We start from the raw sequence: 24837 nt of genomic DNA, 5'->3' as shown, positions 1-24837 counted from the left end.
GTGGATGCTGGGACATGATTCAGACAAGCAGCCACGCTGGGTTAACCAAGACAGAGAAATAGGTCCTTGCTCCTTAGAGTCTGTGGGAATGGATCATTCATAGAGATGATAGCAAAGGGGTAGTTTTCTTATGATTCATTGGGCTGAACTTCATGCCAATGATATTTTAGTGTGGAGATTTTGCTTGCTACTGTGCCTACGGCTCCAATATTTCTAAAGGCATTACCACAGCTGCTTAGATGACTCATTGCAATGTCTTTTTCAAGTCTATGACCCTAGGGTGTGTGTGTGTGTGTGTGTGTGTGTGTGTGTGCGCGCACACGCATGGTAGGGGGAGAAAGAGGAGTTATAAGGAAAGGCAAAAAAAAAAAATCCTAAAATTTAAATGACCAAAGTTACAGCTGCAAATACTGAGTTTTTATACAGATCATTTTAAGTTTCCTTCTTTTTCTTGCTCTTCATATTTAGGGACACTTTTCTGCTCACTAGAAACTCCTTGAGAAGGATAAGATAAGGTGACATGAGTCAGAAGCAGAAATAGGAGAGGAAATTAAAATCCATTTCAAATGAAGGCTGGATAGGGAGGAAGCTGGAGATATTGGTTCAGATGAGGCTGTAATATCGCTGTGGATTCTTATGATTCACAATTGAAGAGGAGTCTGACTTGTGGTATTGATGGCCATATATAGGGGTGACGGTGGGCACAAGCTATTAACCAAATATGTATTGAACTCTTGCTACATGCCCTCACTGACTTAGGCATACAGGCTCAAAATGGATAAAAAGAAAAAAATCCCTGCCCACTGGAGCTTAAATTCTAGAAGAAGAAACTGACAAAAATGGTGCTAGCATCCTCCTCCCTGTTTGAAAGTTTGGAGCATTTCTTCCTCCTAAGGTCTTAGTCATGAGGCACTTAATCTCCATCAAGTCCCAGCTTCATTGTGGAAGTCACAAAACTTTATCTCTTCCAAAGCTTGCAAACTGTTATCTACTTGAAGTGTTTATATGAGCATGCAAATGGACTCTGGTCGAGAGGTGGGTATCTCAGTGAAGGTGCGTTGAGGGGCCATGATCGTGTACAGCGGGCAGATTCTACACCGTACCATCCACACCGACACTTTCCAGCGGGGAAATGCACGAGTTAGTGCCTTCACCAGTCGCCTTTTTCCCTCTTTCTTTTACTCTTTGCTCTGCTCCCTCCTCCCTTCCTAAATCCCTCCCTCTCTGTGTTACCTCCCTTTCCCCTGGTCCCTCCCCATCTCCTTCCCTCGCACAGTTCTTCTCTCCCCCCTGGCCGCCTCTCCCTTTAGCCTCTTTTCCTCGCATCCCCTTTCCCTCCTCCATCCCTCCGCGCGTCTGCGTCAGGCCCCACCGGCGTGACGCGCGGGCTGGGTGGGAGCTGTCCACTCGCTCGGGTGCTGAATGCAGCAGCGGCGGCGGCGGCGGCGGCGGCGGCGGTCGCTGAGAGCCTCCTCCGCTCCAGGAACCTTGTTTCCAGTCCGAGGGCGGTCAGCTCGCCGCCCCGCCACCTCCCTTCCAGGACCACCCCTCTGGGAACTGAGCCAGGGGGGCAGCAGTCGCGGCGGCGGGTGCTGAGCAACGGCAGAAGACGAGACAACACCTGGCAGCAGCCTGGAATCTGATTTGCTTCCTCTCGGCTTTTATAAGAGATATATTTATATACGGTTTTGGGGAGTCGCGAGGACCAAGCTGGAGCCAAGTGCCGGCTGCCTCCCACCTGGGCCACGCTGCTTCGCACCCCAGTCCCCACCTTCAGCTGGCGCCGCAAACAAGCCTTACCTCGCTGCATCTGCCGGGAGAGGTAGCAAGGAGAGCCCAGCCAGCCAGAGGCAGCGGAGAGGAGGGAGGGGCGGGGTGGGGTGGGGTGGGGGTGCAGAGAGTGGGCCGAGGCCGCCCTGGGTGGGGGTAGCGGGGGCAGAGCTGCGGAGAAGACCCGGCAGCCGCCCTCTTCCGCTCCCACCCTCCAGAAGCACTCTTTCCTGATTATTTGAGAACCGAATTATTCCACTAGTATTATTGCGTTTTTTATTACTCCCCCTCGGTCCCCAGCCGCCCCCACCCCCACGCCTGCCTCGCCTTTGGTTGCATGGCAGCGCTGCCCCGGCGCGGGGGCTCAGGGCTGGCCCCCCGGGAAGGAGGAGGAGGAGGAGGATCATGAAGCCGGGAGTCGCGACCGCGCCGGACGGCGGGCAGCAGCCAGAGGACGAGCCGGAGCAGCCCCCGCCCCGGAGACACCCGGACACCGACCAGCAGTCGCCTCCGCCGCCACAGCAGCCGCGGCGGGCGCGGGCAGACTCGGAGCCGGAGGAGGAGGGCGACGACGACCCAGAAGAGGAAGAAGAGGAGAAGGCGAGGCCACTCGGCCGCCCGGACCTGCCCTTCTCTCGGCTCTTGCCCCTGGCCCCAAGGGACCTTTGATGGAACCAAGGGGAGGGGCCCACGGATTTACGGACTGCAGCAGGGCTGGGCTGGGGGCTGAGATAATGTAACTACTCCTCTCTCCTGTCCCCTCCCACACGCCCCTCTTCTCTACCCCTTTCTCTGTTCCACCGCCCTCTCACCCCCATACACACCCTTCCTCTAGCCAGGATCTTAATGCTCAGGAAGAAGGCGGCTCTGCAAGGGTTAAAAGATCTTTTCTTTTTCTCTCTTTCCCCTCCCTAACCCTTCGTTTCCCCACCTCCATTCTAATTGGCTTTCCCTTCTTCCGTGTAGCCCTTTGGCTGCAGAGGCAAAGCACAAACCCCTTGCCCAATTTCACCTACACCCTCCTCCCCCGACACACACACCCAACTGCTCTTTCAAAGGCAACTCTGGTGCTTCTGGGGGTTCCTTGCCCCAGTTTTCTGCCCAGGAGAATTAAAACTTCTCCCAAGCTCATCTCCTTCCCCACTTTGATCCCCCTCTCCACCTGAGAATTTCCTACTACCTGAGAAAAACTCTCTTTTTTCTCTCACACATGCAGTCCTCAATTCTGCATTGAGCTAGTTTTCCCTAAGCCTAGCTCAATCCACTCAACTTTGATTTATAGTCGTCCCCACCCTTTCATATAAAAGAAAGAGATTTCCTACCGCCTAGGAATTTGAGAAGAACCCAACAATCCTTTTCTGGGGAACTTTTTCACAATTAGACATTGATCTTAAGGCTCTAGTGACTATTCACAGCACTTCTATCCTCCTGCTCCTACCAGTGTCCCCAGGTCAACGGCAGAAAGGAGACACCTTGAGCACAGTCTAAGATTGGGGTGGGGTGGGGCACAAGGGCAAGAAAAACTTTTTCATTGTTGAGCTTTCCAGGTAGAGTTCAGAATCAATGACTCACAGTTCTCAGTCCTAGGAGCAATTTATTTGCTACTTGGAGGGGTTGTAAGAAGAGCCAGTGAGAAAGCAGAGCCCCTCCAAAACACAGATACACTGTGGACCCCCCAAACCCATCCTATCCTCCTCGTCAAAGACTCAGCTGTCCCTCTCGGGCTCTCTGCTTCCTCTGGGCACATGCTGATGCCCCTGTGTGGGCTGCTCTGGTGCTGCTGCTGCTGTGGCTGGTACTGCTGTGGACTGTGCGCCCCAGCTCCCCAGATGTTGCGCCACCAGGGTCTCCTCAAGTGCCGCTGCCGCATGCTCTTCAATGACCTGAAGGTTTTCTTACTGCGGCGCCCTCCTCCAGCGCCCCTGCCCATGCACGGCGACCCCCAGCCCCCCGGTTTGGCGGCCAACAACAACACCCTTCCGGCTCTGGGCGCCGGGGGGTGGGCAGGCTGGAGGGGCCCTCGAGAGGTGATGGGCAGGGAGATACCTCCTGTGCCACCTCCACCACCTTTGCCACCTTCCTCCGTGGAAGATGACTGGGGTGGCCCAGCCATAGAGCCACCTGCCTTGCTGCTCAGCAGTGCCTCCTCAGATGACTTCTGTAAGGAGAAGGCCGAGGACTGCTACTCACTGGGCAGCAGCCTGGACAGTGGTATGAGGACCCCACTCTGCCGCATCTGCTTCCAGGGGCCAGAACAGGTGAGTCCCCTTTTCCCTTTTCCTACGTCCTGTGGTGTCTCCAGGTCTTGCAGATTGCTACTGGCCTGCTTGCTCTGGGGAGCCATTATGCTGTCTCTAGTGTGAGGACTATGCATTTTAAGAGCTCCTCATTGATGTTTCCTGTGGTCAAGTTTGCCCAATTGGTGTCTGGTTCCTGATGGAGCCTGTTTGGTGGCTCAATGTCACTCTAGTTTTTGCATTTTTCTTTCAATGCTAGTATCTTAAATTCCATCCAAAATTTCCACAAACATCCTCAGTATAGAAGATGAAGAAGCAATGAAATGAAGGGAGTTGATGGTGCATTCTTGCTGGTTGCCAAGCTATCCTTTTATCTGATTTGTGTTAGTAGCATTTTCCCCAGCCCATCTTCAGTCCCAGATTCAAATTTCTTCTTTCTCTGAAAGTGTGCTGAGATGTTGTTCTCTTTCCCTGTTCTCATAGGTTGAAATCCAGCAAGACTGTTCTTTCACTTTGAGACCGCCTTCTCCCATGGTACACTGACATTCTCAGCAGTATGTTCTAGCCACTGAGGAGGAAATGGAGAGCGATTCTAGGTCACAGACTATACGGTTTGCCAAGATACTTCTTGGCAGACTAAAATTTTTCTATGTTGAAAGCAGGAAGGTAAATGAGGGTGAGAAAGAGTTTAAGGGACATGAAGAAGTGGGTAGGGAATCTTGTCACATCTATTCCCCTTCCCAGGCCTGAAGCACATTGGCTTAGAATGTCTGTTAAACTCTCCCCATCCAGGATAGGGGGTGCCAAGAATCTCATGAGCCAGACCTTTCTCTGTCTGGTGGGTTCTTCCTACCCTACCCATTCAGATTTCCACAGACACCTCTTTTTACTCCACTTACAATCTAGTGCCTGCAATTCTGGATAGCATGTGTACATTCTTCCAGAGCCAGTTTGTAGCAAGATTTTCCAAAGAATCCCAGATAGAAAGGCCCACCTGAAATCTGATCTAGTTAGTGATACTGGAGAAGGGACTTTCAATTGCAACGTGGGCAATGTGTGTTCACGTCAGCCACTTCTTCAGTAGTTTCCCAAAGTGGAGGAGAGACTCCTGGGTGCTCCTCAAACAGGTGGTTGTGCAATAGGGTGCCATGCTGGTGCTCCTGACTTGCTCTGGTTCTTGCTGAGGGCTTGCTCTGCGAGACACAGACTTGGCTGACATTTTCATTCATTTTTTTCTCCTAACTCTTAATGGACAAAGCACTTTAGGGACCAGTGATGCCTGGGGCCACAGCCCGGGTATTATGGGGGAAAGTGATATATATAGATCTCAGTGTGAATAAATGTCCCTGAGAGGCTGAGGGCTGGGTTCCTCCTTCTTGCTACTAGAATTACCTGAAGTACCAACAAAAAAGTGTTGCCCAGAGTGGAAAACTCCTGTTAGGCAAGAAGGTCCAGGATGCCTTTCTTTCAGCCCTTCTCTCCACTTCCAGCGAGAGCTCTGGCAGGGCTACCAGCTAGAGTGTCTTGGCTAACAGCAAGAGGGGTGCTTCATTTTGGGGTGCTCTGGCTCAGGATCTTGCCTCAATCAGGAGCCTCATCTTTTCTAAAAGAAAGAATTATTTAGCTTACTAACCTCCTAAGCTATTTCTTTCTTCTCCCACATGGGCTGGCTCAGGTCTGCAAGTCACAGGGGCTGCTGGGAGTGTGGCTTCTGGCAAGAGTACTTATTTGGCTTGTCTCCAGAAAACAGCAGGATTTGGAGGTGTCCTAGGATAATATTTTACCTGCTGTTTGAACTTTCCAAATGGCTTTACACCTCTGGGCTCCTTTTTCAACTTCTATGATTTAGAGATATCTTTTTCTGTCTCCCTCCTTTTTTTCAGAGGTGTGTTGGGAGGATCAAGGAGATAATGAGTGTGAAAATTTCTTGGAAGGGATTAATATATAATGAAAATATATTTTGATAATGGAAAAGTGTATTTTATTGCAAAAATAACAAGAAAAGGATCATTGGCAATATTGTGAAATGCCCTCATGTGATACAAGGTCTGGTGGGAGGTTAGGAGCTTTCCTTTCTTGTTCATTATTTTTATGATGTGTCATGAATAAAGCATTGAATAAAAAGGCTAACACCAATAAAGGAACGGGCCCTATTATGTGGGAGGACTAGGGGGCTATGTCTGCATTAAGATTGGATCAAATCAAGCCCTTCCTGCATATGATTATTATGTTTTGGAGTTTTACTTTATCTGTGCAGGAGCTAAGAGGTTTTAATGAGATTGTGTTATAGTAGTAATAAGAGTAATGTGAGTACTACATTAGATATGGAGAACACAGTTTCCCACTTTCTTCTCATTTTTTTCACACCATTTCAATGAGGAAGGGAGACAAAGGAGAGGAGATAGGGGAAACTCTAGAGAAAGAAAGGCAGAGGAGTGGGGAGGGAGAGACGGAGACAGGGATAGGAAGACAGAGAAGCTGAGATTTCTGCATTTTGGTTTCTGTTAGGGGAGAGCTGTCCAGCAATTGTCTACACAAGGCTCTGGAGGGAGTGTGGTCTGCAATCTTAGCAGCTGAGTGTCTTGGTCTTATCCCTGCCTAAACAAAGGAACTAAACAGCTTCCCCCATCACCACACACACACTCATCACCCCAGTCATTTGTTACTGCTCTAGGGACTAAAAGGCTGCTCAAAATGAAGATTTGATCTCTTCTAGCTAAGGGCTTGCAATATATGTGGTGAGGCAACAGGAGGCTCCAGCTAGTCCCACCTTTGCACATTCCTACAGAGGACTTTGCATCCATCCATTCATGCATTCATTTATTTAACAAATGTGTATTGGGCATCTACAGTGTGCCAGATGCTGTTCCAGGCACTGAATATTCAATAGTGAACAAAACAGATGAGATTTCTGCTCTCTTGAAGCTGACATTCTAGTGGAGACACAGAAATAGACAAGTTAACTAGTAGAAAAATAAGATAATTCCAGATAGCCTTAAGTGCCATGATGAAATTTAAAAAGGAACGTGAGTTAGACAGGAATGAAAGGGAGGGGGCGAGAAAGATCCAGACACATTGGATAGGAGGATCAGGAAAAGGCTTCCTAAGAATGTGCCATCTAAGCTGACAGTAAATGCTGAGAAGGACCCAGTATTGCATAGGTCTAGGGAAAGAGCATTCCAGGTGGAGGAAACAGCAAGTTCAAAAGCCTGAATGTGAACAAGCTTAGTGTGTCTGAAAAACAAAAAATACAGGAGGAGAAGGAGGGATAGAGTGTGAACTCATGATTTCTGCACCTACTTGGCTTCTGCTGGAAGCCTACTGAGTAGCTGCCCTCTTTCAGCCATTCATTCATGCTGAATGGGGGCAGAACCTGTGGGCACTGTAGGACAGGAGCCCAGCTTGCAGCCCTTTGCTCCCCAGTTTTAGTTGGAGCTGCCCTAGTCTACTTTTAGTGTACCATGTGCTGTGGTGGGTAAGCTCAGGTGTACGAAGCCAGATGGCCCCGGCTGGAGGCCTGAACAAGTTACACAGCCTCTCTGTGCCTTGGAGTCCTCATTTGTAAAACAGAAGTAACAACAACAACAGTCCTACTTCACGAGATTATTCTGAGCATCCGATCAGTCATACTATTAGAGCAGTGCTGTGATAGTGTTCTGTTATTGTTATTATTACTATCTAAGATGCAAAAGGGTGCCACCCCTGCCTCATTTAGAAGGAAAAGTGTGCCCCAGCTCACAGAGTGGCAGGGAAGCTGCTATGGTTGTGGTGTGGCTGTGCTAGTGGATTGGTTCTTGTAGACTTACAATGCCCTAGACATACAGCGCTGCTCATCTGTTTCCATCATCAAAGTCTTTATCAAGCACTTACCTGTGCCTGTGTTCTGCTGAACAGGGTCCAGAGACACAGGATAGAAGTGGCCCTGCCCTCTGGGAGTGTCACAATGGAACCCAGACATCACAGGGGCAGATAGAGATCAAGAACACGCAGACAGTGAGCCTGAGTGAATTACAGTAATATCAGGTACAAGAAAGAGATGCATGTTTAAAAGCAGCCAGTGGGTGGGGTGCCTATTCAAAGAGATGAGTGGGGGAATTTGCTACCTTATCCCCAATTAGTCAGGGAAGGCTTCTCTATTGCTGCTGAAGACCAAGTGAGAAAAATAGATTTCGGCTGCAAGGCTGAGGTTAGACTGATGGAAGCAGAAGAGACGTGCCACCCCCTGACTGCCGTGGTGGATTTTGTCTTTGTACCACCTCCAGGTGCTCCACACATGGATACCTCGACAAAGAGGTGAACCGCCTCCCAGCTGGGCAGCTGTGGAGCGGCCGGAGGTGGGATGAGGATGCAATCCACCATGGCAGTCAGCAGTGGGTGGGAGGCACCTATTCCGGACGTAAAGGAAAGCAGGAGACGCATCCAGAAGAGTTTAGCAGGCTTGGCCTGCCTTTTCATTCTTTGTGGGGCTGGCTTCCTTCCACTTCTCTGTGCTCAGAAGGGGTGAGAATAGTATGAAATGTTTTAGTCAGTGTTTGGGGTCATTGGGGAATGAGACAAGGGCATTTCAGGGCTCAGGGGAACCTGGAGACCCTAAGATGCAATGAGAGCCCTGAGAATGGAGATCCAGTGGAACGTTTTTGAAGTGACCCAAACAGTGTACTTATTCTTCTTAGCATTATGGTTCCGTTTTGCGTTTCTTTGTGTGATTATTTAATATCTTTCTGCACAAGGAATAGACCCACCCCTAACATGTATGGGCCCTAGAGTGAGAGTACGAATGGAGGTTCTCATCCCATAGGTCAAAATATTTAAAAGTAATAAATCCAGCTAATAAACTGTTAAACAAAATACATTCTACTCTCCTATCCTGACAAATATACCTTCAAAATGGCTTGGGAGACAGGATGGAGTTTAGAACTTTTAGATTTTTCTGAATCCTGTGTTAGCCAAATGGGGGCATCTGGCCCTTGGTCTACAGGCCACTCTGATTCTCTTTTCAGCACTGACTCCATCCTGCACCAAGGAGCCTTGGGCACACAGGTGGGGACACTCCAGCTGGCTCGCTGGCGTTCTGTCCAAACCATTCCCCAAACAGCGGCTCCCTGCCCCATTCCTGGCCCTGGGACCTGGGAGGGAACAGTTTATGGATCTGAAGGAGGGAACCCTGCAGGTCCTGGGAACAGGCTCATGGCTGTATGGACAGGAATCCTGGGGTCCTAGGTAATTGGAGCATGTTCCAGAAAAGGGGGGAGGCTCCTTGATCCTGCAGACTCCTCACCCTGTGAGGTAGGTGTTGCCAAACAGGGGCCAGAGTGGGGTCCTCTAAAGCGAGGGGTGCTCTTGCCTGGGTCTAAGGGAGGTGCTGCAAAGGGACTGTAAGACCCCTGAAGTGAGTGACCTACGTGTGTTTGTTCCTTGTCGGACTATCAGCTCTCAACCCAGTGCCTGGCACCTGCTTCATGCTCTGTAATTATTTACTGAACAAACAAGCCCCTAATGCACATCCAGTGGGCAGCTGCCACAGGCAGGAGAACTGAGGAAAACAGAACATTCAAGAGAAAAATATTCACAGTTGTCAAATGCTGACAGTGTGCTCTGCAGAAGAAGGGGCTCAAAGGCAGTGCCTTGGCCGGTGATGGAATCTCCAGGGAAGTGAACTGGGGTTTTGATATTACAAAGCCCTTCCCATCAAAGCTGTTCCAGGATAGTATAAGGCTGCCTTAGAAGGGTAATCATGTGGGTGGCTGAGCCCTCAAGGTCCCTTCTGAGTTTGAGATTTGGAATCATCGATGAGATTGTTTTGGGGGCCAGAGATATTTTTACCCTAAGCTAAAAGAGATGACCCCTCAGCCCTCTCCAATTCAAGGGGTCAGCTCATCCCAGGACATCTAGGCCTGGTATACACAATACATTGCAATACCTGGCAGATCTGTTTTCAGCAAATATCGCAAATATTGTCTGTCCTGTGTTCATAGAAATCCTAAATTGTTGGCAGTCACGTGATTGCTGCAATTGCATGCACACACCATGATAGGCAACAAAGCCCTTCATGGCCAATGGGCAACAGACACCATCGTGGACCCAAGGATGCCGAGCCATTCGCATAAAAGGGGAGCCCAGTTACCCTGAGAGTTGTGAGTTTTTCCACTGTAGCCTTTCAGTTTCTACTTCCGCCCGTCCTGGTCCTACTTAAATTGGAAGCTCCATGGACCCTTTCTTCACCCAAGGCTCTTATCAATGCTCTAATTCTTTATTGGGAGATGAGGTAAGGGTGTTCAAACCCCACCCTTGGGTCCCTGGCTATTTCACAGATTTGGCTATTACTGACATGCACGTACTTGCACATGCAGACACACAAATGAAACACTGAGTGCAGCTGTCTCACTTTCCCAGACAGACTAGGGCTGGGATGAGGGAAACATGTGGTGTCTTGACAGTTGTAGAGCAGTTCTCAGATCAGTTGTCTGCAGATCCTCGACATGGTGAGCACTTTGGAGTGATCCTTCACTTGCAGCCTGTGGCAGCTTGGGGTGGGCCGGCTGATGTACCGGGTGTGGCTTCTAGCTGAGCCCCTCTCACAGAGAGTCACTTAATAAAGCTGATAGGGCAGGAGGTTGCGTTGTATGGATTTCAAAAGAGCCTACAAGAGGAAAGGAGAGATACTGAGAAAATCTCTCTCTCTCCCCCACCTTTCTGCATTCTTTTCCAGCTGGTATGTTGGAAAAGCCCAGCTGTGGCCTGTGAGTTGGGGGAGGGAGAGTAGGTTGGAGGGGAGGAGATACTCAAAGGAGTGTGGGAATGAGTGAGCTGCTGCTTGTTTGCTGGGAAGGAAGCCAAGTTGGCGGGGAGCCCGGATGTAAAGGAGCTGGCAGGCACACGCTGTATGGCCCAAGCCGGGTACCATCCCCCTCCCAAGATGTATCACTTGTAAGCTAGAGTTTACGTGTGCATGTTACTTATAGTACACTTTTGATACCACCCTCTGTATATGTTAAAAGCAAAAATGGGGTGCACCCAGGCCTGGCTGCCTCATGACAAAATACCAAAATTGAATAAGTTACAATTTGAGCTCTAGGTAGATGCAAACTGTCAGGGGAAAAAAAAGGAGAGTTTGCAAACATAGGTTCTGTCCAACCTCATGATCCAAGGAATAACCTCATGCCCCACAAGAGGAACACAAAGGCCCCAGTCTTGGACCCACCAGTAGATTGCGTTCATGAGGATTTCTCCAAGGCCTGTCCACAGAGGTGTTGAGAAGGACAGATCAAATTATTTTCTTCCTTTATGGAAAGGATATGATTGAAGACAATCAAGCCACCCTAGTGGCTAGCACAGGGCTCTGCATACAGTAAGGACTCAAGGGACTCATTATTTGTTAACCCTTTCCCCTCCCTCCCAGCACATGTTCATTCCAGATTCCTGGTGCTATCTTTGGTCCCCAGTATATGCACATTGGAGTGTGTATGTATGTGTGCATGCACATGTGTATAAATTAAAATGCCACACAAAGGGGGCTATGGATAATTCCTGGCGATCCCATCCAACCTCATTTTCTGATTCAATAATGACAAGTAGTGATTCATGACCTAGTAATCATCATGATCATAATCCTGGCTCGAGACCACCTGGCCAGCATACATTTCCTCACTCTATTGCAGAGTGATGGGAAGAACACGAGCTTTGAAGCCACAAAAACAAAGATTTCATTCCCATTTTGGCCTCTTCCCAGCTCAGTGATCTAGGGGTAATTATTTAACCTCCCAGGACCTAGATGTCATTGTTTATGAAACAGGGATAAAATACCGAGCTTGAACACTTGTACGGAGTTAACATGGTGCATTAGAGATCTAGGCACACAACTGTTCATTAAATGGGAATGATATTTACCCCATCCCACCTGGAGAGTGGCCCTCCGATTACACTGCTCCTTCTCCTACTACCCTCTCCTTCTGGAGCTTGAAAAAAATCAGACGTTCTAAGGCTATGCTTCCACCACGTAACCCCCAGCTGGTTTGTGCCTGACAATCAGGGATGCATGTTCAGACTCAGTGTCTCTCAGTTCAGCAGATTTTCTGCCTCTGCATTGCCTGACTCAGCTGGACTCTGTCCTCTTCTCCTTCGATCTCTCACTCCCAACATAGTTGTCTCCATCCATCTCCATCATCACCATGTCCCTGCAAGATCTTTATTAAGCAGCACTCTGCTTGGCAGAAACTATGCAAAAAGATACTTCCCTGGACTCAGTCCCCAGAGGCCAGGAGCAGCCCATGCATGCCGAGGAGCATGTAGAGGAAGTGACAGAGGAAATGCTTGGCCAATGTGTGACGGCAAGTGGGTTTGGATTGCAGTCTTCCTCATACTAGTGTTTCTGAAAGCGTGGGATGGAATGGACACCCTCAGACAGACACAATGTTGAGCAACGTCGATCCACAAGTGACAACGTTGTTCCCTTTTCAGTTTGCTCTCATGCCTCATGCTTACGTCTGGGAGAAAATCTCACTGTAGTGATGATACATCTTTAACACCTTTCTAACGGTGTCAATCTCCTTTGTAAACAAAGAGAGAAGGCATCAGATTCAGAGCCTTGGCTGTACACTTATATCTAGCTAGAAATTATCTCATTTTGTTTATATTTATGCATGTCTATTATATTTATGTATGTCTTTACTCTAACAGGATAACTAAAAATAAATCCATAAGTATTCATCAATACTATATTAAGACCAAAGACAAACAGCCACCAAAGAGAAAATACAGCTTACCCATATTTTATAGAAAAGAATGATGATTAGACTGACTACCACCTTTGCAGCAGCATGACTTTGTGTGTATGTGTGTACATAGGCTTTATTTTTTAAGAACAGTTTTAGGTTCACAGCAAAATGGAACAGAAAGTACAAATAGTTCCCATGTTACCCCTGCTGTCCTACCATCAATATCCCCCACCAGAGTGACATTTGTTGCAACTGATGAACCTAGGTTGACACATCATTATCATTCAAAGACCATAGTTCACTCTTGGTATTGCATATTCCAAGGGTTTTGACAAATGTCTAGTGACACATATCCACCACTATAGTATCACACAGAATAGTTTCACTGCCCTCAAAATCCCAGGTTCTCCACCTATGTATCCCCCACTTCCACCCCTGAGCTCCTGGCAATATAGTTTGGTCTTTTCCAGAATGTCATATAGGCAGAAACATATGATATGTAGCCTTTTGAGATTGGTTTTTGCACTTAGTAATATGCATTTAAACTTCCTCTATGTCTTTGTGTCTTTGTGTGGCTTGATAGCATATTTCTTTTTAGTATTGAATAATATTCTATTGCATGAAAGTCTCACAGTTTGTCTATTCTTTTTATGGCAAATGATACCAGTTTTTCATTTACGGTAGTGGCAAAAAGTCTCCTTTAGAAATAAATGTACCGAAGTAAAAATGTGAGACATTTAAAGACAAATGTGAAGCTTGAAGAAAATAATAGTATAGATGGTGTGTGAATACATCAAAGAATATAAGTGGTTGAAGTTATTCTGACCTGGCTATGCAAATTTCAAATGGTTCTGAAACATTCATGGACACCAAGAAGTGCCTCAGGAAGCAGAAGAAACACAGAATCCCAGGCTATGGTCCCAGGCTCGTGCCCTGGAATCTGCATTTTCAACTGGCTTTGGCAATTCCTAAGCAGGTGATTGTTTCAGGAATACTGTGTATTAGGAGGCAGTCGAATGGGAGGGCAAAATGTGGCCATTGGACTTGAGGGTTTCAGACATACAAAAAACGTGGGTGTGGGCCCTGGAGGAGGAGGAAGAGTTGAGAGGGCACAGGACCATGTAACTAGGAAGGAAGTGCCATGGGTCACCCAGGGCAGAGACAGGAAGGGATGTCTCTTGCCTCTCTCTTTCTCTAGTCCCATTGTTGTTGGGCAGTAGATGTGTGCCCCTGGGCAAGTCCCTTATAGACTCAGAATCTTAATTCCCTTCACTGTAGAATGACAACAGTAATCACAGTACCTGTCCCAAAGGTTGTTGTGAGGCTAAATGATGTAATACATGCAGCACTCTTAGCAGTGCATAGAATGTAAACATACAATAAAATCTCAAACATACCATAAACCTTAGCTCTTGAATTCACTTACCAGGTCTCTGTTGTCTTCCTCAAACTTCCTTTGAGAATTTCTTCCTTGGACTGTGTATGAATGTGGGCTGCTGACCTCAGGAGGAGCTGCCTCGGTGTCATAGGGATGGGCAAAACTAAATATACCCAAGCAGTGCCTGTAGACTCAATACAAATTATCTCACAGATACACATGCTGTTTTTAAAATGTATATGGAATCCATTCTGATGAACAAAATCAAAAGCACCCTTCAACTTAGTGTAGCCTCTTGTCAGTAGGTATATTCTCAATTAACAGATTCTCAGAGTACAACTACACTCATTTGAGGGCTTGTGAAACTTTTTAATATTAAAAAGGGTCCAATTTAGAGATATTCTATAAATAACTGGGCAGTACTTTCCAAAGTGTCAAGGTCATTAAAGTTGAAGAACGATGGGAGAACTGTCTCAGATTGCAGCAGTCTAAGGAGATTCAAAAACTATATACAATGTGCAATCTGGTTTGGATTCTGGACCAGAAAAAGGACATTACTGGGACAGTTCATGGAATTTGAATAAGGTGTGTAGATAAGTTAATAGTTTTGTATCAATGTCAAGTTCCTGGTTAGGGTCATTGTACTATGTTTACATAAGATGTTAACCTTTGGGAAGTTGTGTGAAGGGTATATGAGGACTCTACGATTTTTATAAATATTTTGTATTTGAAATTATTTCAAAACGAAAAGTTAAAAAATGAAAATAATTTAAAGGAGGGAGACTTGGAATATCGGGAATTACTAGAGTAGCAAAAAGAGAATTAGTTTGATGATTAGGAAAACCTTGGCTGGAATCCAGGCTCTAGTCTAGCCTTTACCAGCTGTGTGGCTTTGAGCAAATGAAATGAATCCTCTGAACGTAGGTGTCCTCTATCACAGGGAGCTAATAAAAATAAATACTTCATAGAGCTGTTTTAGAATTTAAGAACACAGCACCTAGCACAGTGCATGAGGGGGGAGGGGTCCCGAGAAATGTTAGTTCTCTTTTTGGTCTCTCCTTCCTCCTCTGTCCAAAGTGGATGATCAAAGTGCTTCACCCTCTTCCCTGCGCGTAAGAACTACATGCTAAGTGCTTTGAGACTGAGGGGGTGACACCTGAGCAGTGAAAAGTGTTGCGTGGGCAGGAAAGTTTTCCCAATATAGGATCTTAAGCATATAAACAGAGCTAATAATCACCAGCCTAAACAGCATTGGCCATTATGCGGTGTCCTTTAAAATTTCTTAATCCGATACCCGAAAAGGAACTCACTGGCACATCGAGTGAGCGTAGGTTGTATATTTTGATCCATCCTGTGGCGATCCCTCCAGGAGCCAAACACTTAAGGCTTAGTGGGGCAAGAAAAGCTTTCTAGTACTGGGGCTCTCAATTCCCCAGCATGTTTGGAAAACAGCTGCCAAAACCAGGCAGCTGCAGGTGAATGAGAGCAGGCAGCGAGTGGGTGTGCAGGGGTGTCGCTTCTATTGTGTGCATGCTTGTGGGCGGGAGCACGTGAGCAGCTTGGTGGGGAGTGGGCTGAGTCTAGGCGAGGAGCACCACTCTTTAATGCAGAAGAGAAGGGCGCTTGAGGGGGTTGGTGCATTTGGCTGCTTCTGCCTTTTGAGTATCTTTGTTCCAGGGAGAACCCAGAGGGTCTGGTCTTCGCAAACTCGATCCTGACACTCTGTGCAACACTTGCTCTCTTGTTTCTGGCTTCTGACAACCATCACATGTTTGCCTGCAAATAATAATAATAAGTTTGGGGCTTTGAAGGAATATGTGATGTGATTTGAAGAGTATCCCACTCCCTTCCCAAAATAAACCCACTTACTGGGAAGTGACCCTAGAGAGAGGCTCCTCATGATTTAAATTGATTTTCTTTCTTCCTGTGAATGTAATCCAAGTCAAAATGTATGTATTTGATATGATGGCTGGAATTCGCTTCAGAATAATCCAGTGATTATAGACAAAAGAAGGTCATGTGTGCCATTGCTGAAGTTGGGAGGTTTATTCTGCTTTTCTCTCCATTATTATATGTACTAGAAATTTTCCATAATAAAAAACGTGTGGTTTATTGTTTGGTTAATAAAATACTATAAAAAGATAATTATTAAACAGGTCTTACAAAGCTAGCTGAGGGCAGACAAGATAACTTTGGGCACAAATGTGCTAAGGATCAGAGTCAAAGACAGATAGGACCTGAGCGAGTCCCACGGGTATTCCATCAGTCTTGCTCAATGAGGTGCATACATTTGATGACCTCTTAAGAGATCTTCCATCCCCAAAGGTCGTGATTTAAAGATGGAAATGTCCTGTTGTCCATTTCCTTTCTGGTCCACCTGGTCTGGTGGCAGTGAAAGGATCAGTGTGATTGTTCAGACAGACATGGAGACATGAAGCGAACATAACTGGATGCCAGGCCCCAGGAATGCGAGATCAGATGGGGAGCTCAGAGTCTAGTGCAAGACACTGGCGTGCTCAGAAGCAGCCTGAAGACCATGCGATGGGTGCCTTGGACCAGGGCTGCATACGTGGTGCTGAAGGACCATGCAGGAGGGTGACTAGTGATACCAGGGGGAGCTGGAGCGGGGCTTAGAGGGGCTAAGCTTTGTGTGGTGAGAAGGGACAAGTAGGTGAATTTAAGGGAATTCTCCAGGTGGAAGTTGTGTGTCAAGGTATGGCGAGAAGAGATCTACCCTGACTCGCCTCATCAGAAACCTATTCCTTTCCACTCAGCCTAATCCTCTCTCCCTCTCACTGTGTTCCAAATTGCCCTGCTATGCTTTAAGATCCAGCAGAGCTTTCCTGGAGAGCTGGGCAGGGCAGAAAGGGACAGGATGTGTTTACTACTCACTAGTAACTAGTCCTCTGGGTGCCAGCCTTTCTGGGCTGGTCGTAATGGCCTTCCTGTAACAGGAAAAACTAGTAGTCCAGCTGTGCTCGGGGCCACCTGCCTGGGAACAGTGATTGCACAAAAGCTGTCTTAGTTGACTGCATGGAATTTTCATCCAGAAGCTTTCGGAGGGTCTGGAAGAACCCTGTGGGCTCAGGAGCTTCCTTATCCTTGAACCCCTGTGGAGCTACTCGCTCATATTTCTGTGACAGGGAGGAAAGAGTGGACAGTATCTTCCTGATCTTTGGAAGTGAGAGACCAGGATCCAGAGAGATGAGGTGGCATGCTCGAGATGGAACGCAAATCTCTGAGCTGGCATTTCCTGTTCTCAGGCTGGAAAATATTAATATCAGTGAATACATCTGCACCTTAATAGGAGGAAGAAATTCTTCCTTCTTTCGCCCCCTTTCCAGCCTGAGAACTATTCATCCATTCACTTCCTAGGGCATTAATTTATTACAGTAAAGCATTAATCTTCCAGAATGTTTAGAGAATGGAAGAGATCAGGAAGAATGGGTGGGAATTTATGGTTAATTTGATTTGCTAGTGAATTTGGGGCTAACCCAATAACTTTTATTTCAATGTTTATTACTGAAAATCTTTATAAAGTGTGACTCATCACCCCAAATTCATTTGATGTTGAAAGATTGTTGTGTAAAGTTAGGCTTTAGAGAAGGCACAGGAAATGAAGTTCCAACTTCACAGACCACATGATGTCTTGTAGAAGCTGGTGGGCGGGTTTTATTTAAACAGTGATATCAACTTGTTTTATAGCCCTCCCACACAAGGGGAATCAAATTTCTAGTTTGTTCACTTGGCAAATACTTATGGAGCGGCTACTTTGTGCCAGAACCGTGCTGAGGATGTTGGATACCGTGGCGAACACGGCTCCTGTCCTCTTGGAGCACTGCCAGTCTTGTGATCGGGCAGGGCAATAAGATACAGCCAGGGAAGCGCTAAGGATAGCGCGAAGTGCTCTGGGAGTGCAGGCCTAGGACCAGGGAGGGCGTCTCACAAGAGGGGATCCTTATGGTGGACGTGAAGTTGGCCAGGGTAAGAGACCAGGGGCATTCCAGGCAGAAGGAGGAGCTCTTCCAAAAGCACGGAGGGAGGGAAGGATGCTGCCTCTAGGAGGAATGGAAAGGCCTACCTTGATTCCATACGTGAACACTCTCTCATTCTCTTTTCTCTGCACACTCCGGTCAGTAGAGTTGTGTCCGCCTCCCTGGAGCCTCAGCTGCAGCAGCTGTGAGCTTCCCTTGACTTGGAGCCTCATCTGTGCATCCCCTGGCCGGGCCCAGCCTGGCTTCCACCAGGAGGCTGCCTTACCCAGCCCACTTGAGGGAGGGGGCACAGGGGTTCCTCCACTTGGGATGATTGCCATGGTAACAACCACTTCAGGTTGCTGGGGAATGCAATAGGGTGACAAAGAAGCCCCCAAACTGTACACATGCCAAAGTGCCTCCAGTGTGGCTGATAAACTGTGTCTCGTTCAAGACCCAGGTATACTTTTATTTCAGGTCTCTTACCTAGCAGCCATTTTCTGGACAGAGAGCCAAAAGAAAATGCCAGAAATGTGGCACATGCCGCATAGTCTTCCCAGACCTTCGGCTCATCCAGCTCTCCCCATCTCTCTGTACTTGCTCATACTTGTGGAGATCTGGTAGACACAGAACCAAAGTACCCCGTTTGCCTTTTTTCTTTTTTTAAATTTGCATTCCCCAGTTGCCATTAGCATTATTACCACCTCCCCTCATGCTAGAAAGTGTTAGCAGGTTTTGTTACTTATAGAATAACGTTTGATGAGAAAGAGACCTTCCTTCATTTTTGAGATAAGGGAATGAAGGCTCAAAGCGGGTTGGAGAGGTCTCTGCGTTACTGTCACGCACAGATCTGGCCTAGCCGCGGGCTATACAGTCATAGAAACAGACAAGGCCTCCACTCTCGTCGAGCTTGCAGTTGAGAAGTGAAGTCTGGTAGGATTATGGGTCCTTAGGTCAGGACAGTGGTCCTAGCAGGGTGAACTGCTCCAGGGTCTTGGCACAGCTCTGCTTGTAGCTCTTGCCGTCCCTCTGCTGACCGGCCTTCAGCCTCTTGAATAATGCTGAAATTTCTCAATCGGCTTCCAAGTCCTTTTTCCACCGCAATTCTGTTTCAAATATTCAAATACACCCTTTTCCTTGCACTTGGCGATGCCTGGCATGCAGCGGAACTGCCAGCCATGGTAATATCTGCTCTGTGTGTGTTGCTACTCAACAAACTCTACCAACTCGGAATAAATAATTATGGTGAGGTAAGTGCAACGGGCAGAAGTACAGCTACTGTGCTTCAGGAATGTAATAGCGTCTGTTGGGACAAAACTATGGAATAGAGAGTACCATCCCTTACCCTTTGTATGGATAAGAGGCAGACTTGGGAAAGTCAGGGAACTTGTTTGTCAGTTGTAGGGCTGGGGTTTGGATCCTGGGCTCCTGGCTCCAAGTCAAATGCTCTTTCTACTATTTAATTAAACAGAATTCAATTCAGCAGCTTCTTTCAGGTTCAAAGGAGACATGCTTTCTTTTGCCCCAGCCTGTGGGCCTCCATTCCCTCTGTTTAGAAGCTCTCTGTCCCCCAGATATGCCCTTTGCCCCTCGCCTGGTTAAATTATCCCATCCTTCAGAAGCTCCTGGCCCCTGTGGATGGGCTGGGTGCTCCTCCTATGAGCTCCTGCAGATTCCTACACTCGTTCCACTGATCACAATTCTCACCCCACTGCATGTCGTCACCTCTGTATCCCCGTCCAGACTACAATCCCCATGAGGACAGGCATCATGTCTATTTTGGTACTGCATAGAGGCTGGTACGCTGAGGATACTCAATGAATTTTTGTTGAATAAATGAACCAGCATTTTAAAGCATTAACTATATGCACAAAAACACCAATGCTCCTAGATATGTGTGTTCATGAGAGCGTGGTGGGTTCCAAAGAAACAGATCTTACCTTGGATGGGGTGTGCTTGTGTTTGCACGTACGTGTGCAGGCATGCATTTGCATGAAGGGGTGTGGGAAGGGCTTAAAATCAGTCCACAGTGTTACTTGACACATAGAGTGAACAACTATTCCAATTTGCCTGGGACTGACAAGTTCCCCAACATGTGAGACTTAGAGTGCTAAAATAGGGACAGCCCCAGACAAACCTGGATAGTAGGTTACTCTACCAGAACGCTCCAACTGCACTGTAGACTGTTAAACTCAAGAGACAACACTCAGATACTGTGTATCTGCTTGCCCATATGTCGGGAAGCACTGTTGTTGATTGGTTGATAGGTGCCTGTTTTCACACCCTAGGGGAAAGCAGACACTGGCTCTTTGCCAGGCTGCTTAGAGCGAGTAGGTGGGATCCCTGAGACTCTTCTGTTTGATCTTACAAGGGGTAGGGGGATTGAAGAGGTTAGATCCCTAGCATAGAGCTTCTCAGACTCCAATGTGCATATGAATTGCCTGGAGTCCTTGTTGAACTGTAGATTCTAATGTCCCAAATCTGGAGCAGAGCCTGAAATCCTGCATTTCTATAAGTACCCAGATCCACGCAGGTAACTTCTAATTCACAGATTGTACTTTGAACAGCAATGGGGCCAGTGGCATCCTTAGCTGACATATTAGAATTATCTGGGGGGATTTTTACCAATGCCCAGCCACAAAACCAGATCAGTTGAGTCAATCTCTAGGGGAGGGACTAGGCATCAGTATTTTTAACTTTCCCCAGGCGATTCCAATATGCAGACAGGGTTGCAAATCCCAGGAAGGGGAAGTGGAGAAAAATAACGCTTGATGATAAAGGCTGATTGATTGGTCCAGATGGGCTAGGCTGTGCTGTCAAGAGATTTATTGGAAGTAGAATCAGAAATCTAAAAGAAGAAGCTTATTTTGGAAAGCCTAGAGGCGAGATTTCTTTCTTTTTTTTTTTTTTTTTAATCAGGGTATAATAGTTTGTGTTCTTTGGCCTTTTAGCAGGGAATCAACAACATTAGCATTCCCTGAACCCTTGGATGATGGAGCCTGATGTGCAACCTTGGAGAGAGGAGGGGCGGTGCGTTGACAGTCTCTAGTGGGAGAGCGGAGGCCCTCCGAGCCCAGCGAACCACAGGCTCCACTGGCCAAGCCATCCACACTGGTCCTCGACCAGTCAGCATTTCTTTTACTTCTTTGCTTGTTGATGCTTCCTAGCCGTTGTTCCAAACATTTCTCATTCTCATCAACTTGCCAACCTCATTCCCTGCAGATGACCTTGCCTCCTATTTTACCAGAAAAACTGGGGTCAACTGTTCACATTCCATCATCTCCCCCCTTCTGCTTGTCAACATTCCCTCTTCGCCTCTGCCAAGGTCTGTCTTTTCCTAATCTGTCCCCTTCTCTATCTGAAAAGAAGTAGTACCTGCCTCCTTCTGAAGTGTTCTCTGTCCAGGCTCATTGCAGGACTTTCCATCTCCATGTAGACTTGGCTCCATCTGTCACCAGCCCCTCCTATACCCACACACCTTGCTCTCCAGCACCCACTATCACTTCCTCTTTGCTGGCTCCCTCCCTCTGCACACAGGCATATCTTTAATACTCCCCTGTTTAATCTCCCCACGCCCACTCCTGTTTTCCAGTCTGGTTTCCACCTCCACCTCTGACTGAAACTGTTCCTTGGAAGGTCCCCGGTGACCTAATTGTAAAAATAAGTGGCCTTTTAGAAGCCCTGCCCTCCTTGGTTCCTCTGCACGTTAGGTACAACGAGTTTCCCCTTCTTGCCAATGTGAATCCCTGTCTCTGTTCTGTCTTTCATAATGTCCGTGTGTTGTGACTAGCAAGACTAGCCCACCCAGCTTCTGGCGAAGTCTTGTCCACATTTTGGGCCATTCCCCATTTGTGGGTCATGAAATCAACTGCATGATTGAAATGCAACCAGGTTTCTCCCTCTTTGCCCACTGACCTACCAGGAAATAGAGTCGAATAGGATAGGAAAACTAAGAATACTTCTCATGTAGGAAGGGTAAATACTGTTAAATGTATATTTTTTGCTCTGGATGAGTTAGGAAGTTGTGGAGTTTCTGTTCTAGTTTGCTTTTCTGTATTGCCAAGCTGGGAAGTAAAAATGACACTTTCCATCCCTCTGTAACCAACACAGCATTTCTAAAATCACAGTCAGGCTATCTCTTCTGAGAACTGAGCCCTCTCCCAAATTCCCCATATTGCTGATGGTTTCACCAGGGTTCCCAGCCTCCTGGGTCCTTGTGACTTCTCACTCTGGATCCATACCGGATCACTAGGACCCACTCCACGGACTCTAACATCCATTCCCTCTCGCACTTCTCCTGCTTCAGTTGCAGTTACAGGTATTACTATTCATACCCAGATAGCGCTTCTGGCTACTCTTGCAACGTCTAGTTTCACAAAGTCCTTCTGACTTCAGTTACAACCCTGAACCATCATTTTTCAGCTGTTATATGACCCAAGGGATGTTGTTGGACATTTCTGAGCCTCAGTGTCCTTACATGCAAACTGAAAATATTTAATACTTCTCTTACAGGGCTGTTCTCAGAATTAGAGATATATGAAAATGTATAAAGAGCATATAGGTGGATAGGTAGATAGTTATATAGATAGAGAATACATAAAGATGCTGGCACAGGTTAGGAACTCAGATATTAGCTTCCAGGCAGGGTGCAGTGGCTTATGCCTATAATCCCAGCAATTCAGGGGAGGCTAAGGTGGGAGGATTGCTTGAGGCCAAGAGTTCGAGACTAGCCCGAGCAACATAGTGAGACCTACAAAAAATAAAAAATAAAAAATTAGGCAGGTGTGGTGGTGCATGCCTGTAGTCCTAGCTACTTGGGAGGCTGAGGCAGGAGGATGGCTTGAGCCCAGGAGTTTGAGGCTGCAGTGAGCTAAGATCACGCTATTGCATTCTAGCCTGGGTGACAGAGCAAGACCTTGGTTCTAAAAAAAAAAAAAATAGATATTAGTTTCCAGCCTCACAATTCATCACTGTTACAGACGAAATATTTGTGCCCACTCTACACTCCATTCATATGTTGAAATCTTAACCTCCAGCATGGTGGCACTAGGAGGTGGGGACTTTGAGAGGTGAATTAGATGAGGTCATGAGGGTGGAGCCTCTATGATGGGATTAGTGTCCTTATAAGAAAAGGAACTCTCACTAGAGCTCTCTCTCTCAGCGGCATAAGAATGCAGCAAGAAGGCTGCTGTTTGCAAGCCAGGAAGAGAGGCCTCACCAGAACCCAACTCTGCTGGCACACTGATCTCGGAGTTCCCCGCCTCTAGAACTATGAGAAATAAATGTCTGTTGTTTAAGCCATCAGTCTATGATACTTTGCTGTAGCAGCCTGAACTAAGACAAACACCCTAGTGCCAAACCTTCTGTGGCTCCGTATTGCCTACTGAGTAAAACATCTCAGCTCTGGTCCTGGTCCCTGAAGGGTCCCTCAACTTGGCCGCAGCCCTTCCATTTAAGCCTTCACTTTCTACTAATCCCTGTCTTTCTGGACAGTGGGACAATTCGCCTTTCCTTCCACAGACTTGCTCATTCCCATCTCTACGCTTTCCTCCCTACCCATTAGCTCTTTCTGTCCTCCCACCCTGACCTCAGCCCCACCTCTCTCCTAAAATAGCCATTACAGTGTGGTCTAGCAGAGCTGAGGAGTCCACCTACCCGCTGGTAGCCCCACTTGGAACCTGGCAGGAAACTGGGCTGGAACTCAGGCCCAGCAGGCATCTTCAGAGGGAGGGTGTACCGCCACATTGGTAATCAGCTCCCGGGGCCAGTGCAGGGAAGACGTGGCATGTGGACTTTCCTGCAGGAGTGTGGGAAACAAACCTCAGCCCAGCCTCTCACTCTCTTGGGGGGGGGGTCCCTGACTTCTCAACCATGAAGCAAGTTTGCACATTCCCCTGGCTGGAATAAACTTCAGGATCTTCCTAGCACACCTGCCTCATTCCCACTTCAGTGTACAGATTTATACCCCCATTCCCGTAGCTATCCTAGGCCAGCTGCAGCCACACCCCGGCAGCCTTGCCAGTCCCTCTGCAGCTCCGCCCTCCACCTAGACCGTCCATCAACAGCACAGGTGCCAACTGGAGCACAGGCGTGTATTTGCACCCAAGAGGGTTCTTTCTCCTCTTTGGAGACAGGCAGATTTGGGTTCTCTTGTACCACGTGGATGCCCTTGTGGGATCCCATCATCCCAAAGGAAACTGATTCTTGGTTTTCTCACCTTTCAAGTGGAGGAGAGAATAACATGAACCTGATAGGTGGTTGTGGGGATGACGGCAGTTATATCCTGTGAAGTTCAGCGCAAATCCTGGTATCCTAAGGCCAGAGAGCCCAAACTGGGGGCTGTCAGGGGGAGTGTGGGCAAAGATACATTTTCTTTGGTCTAGGCTGGGTATGTACATTTTTTTAAAAACTGAAAGTTCTTATACACACCCACACTCCAGATGTGACTCCTCTTGAAAAATTGGAAGATCTGGAATCAATGGGCCTCTTCCTCTCATGAAGCAATTATGGGCTGTTGCTGAGTAGTGGGTACCCCAACTGTGAACAGTTTGCCTTAGTCATTCCAACCCCCTGTCTGACCTGCTGTGTGCATGGTCGGTATTTGCTTTTGCTGTATGTTGCAATTCTTCCGTGCTGGCTGGTGAGCAGCTGCTGTCTGGGGCTCCCCCATCCTGGCTGCCCCCAGCCCCTCCCTGACCTCGCCAGGATCCAGCAGCTAAAGGGTTAGTGCCAGCCCCAGTAGGGGCCTCTGGGACCTTGCTCAG

General features: G+C 47.5%; 1 protein-coding gene across 1 annotated transcript in view; it reads left to right on the top strand.

Moving 5' to 3' along the window:
• The first annotated feature begins 1272 nt into the window (after positions 1 to 1272).
• The window catches only part of MARCHF4 (membrane associated ring-CH-type finger 4), a 104105-nt gene continuing 80540 nt past the window's right edge, over positions 1273 to 24837 (top strand). The window contains exon 1 of the mRNA XM_012785180.3: positions 1273 to 4028. Coding sequence (XP_012640634.2) covers positions 3516 to 4028 — 513 coding nt within the window. The 5' untranslated portion in view covers positions 1273 to 3515. The remainder of the gene's footprint in view (positions 4029 to 24837) is intronic.

Source organism: Microcebus murinus, chromosome 8 (genome assembly GCF_040939455.1).
Source record: "Microcebus murinus isolate Inina chromosome 8, M.murinus_Inina_mat1.0, whole genome shotgun sequence".
NCBI lineage: Eukaryota > Metazoa > Chordata > Mammalia > Primates > Cheirogaleidae > Microcebus > Microcebus murinus.
The sequence above is the reverse complement of the archived record's forward strand: the minus strand, read 5'-3'. Positions and strand labels throughout refer to the sequence as shown.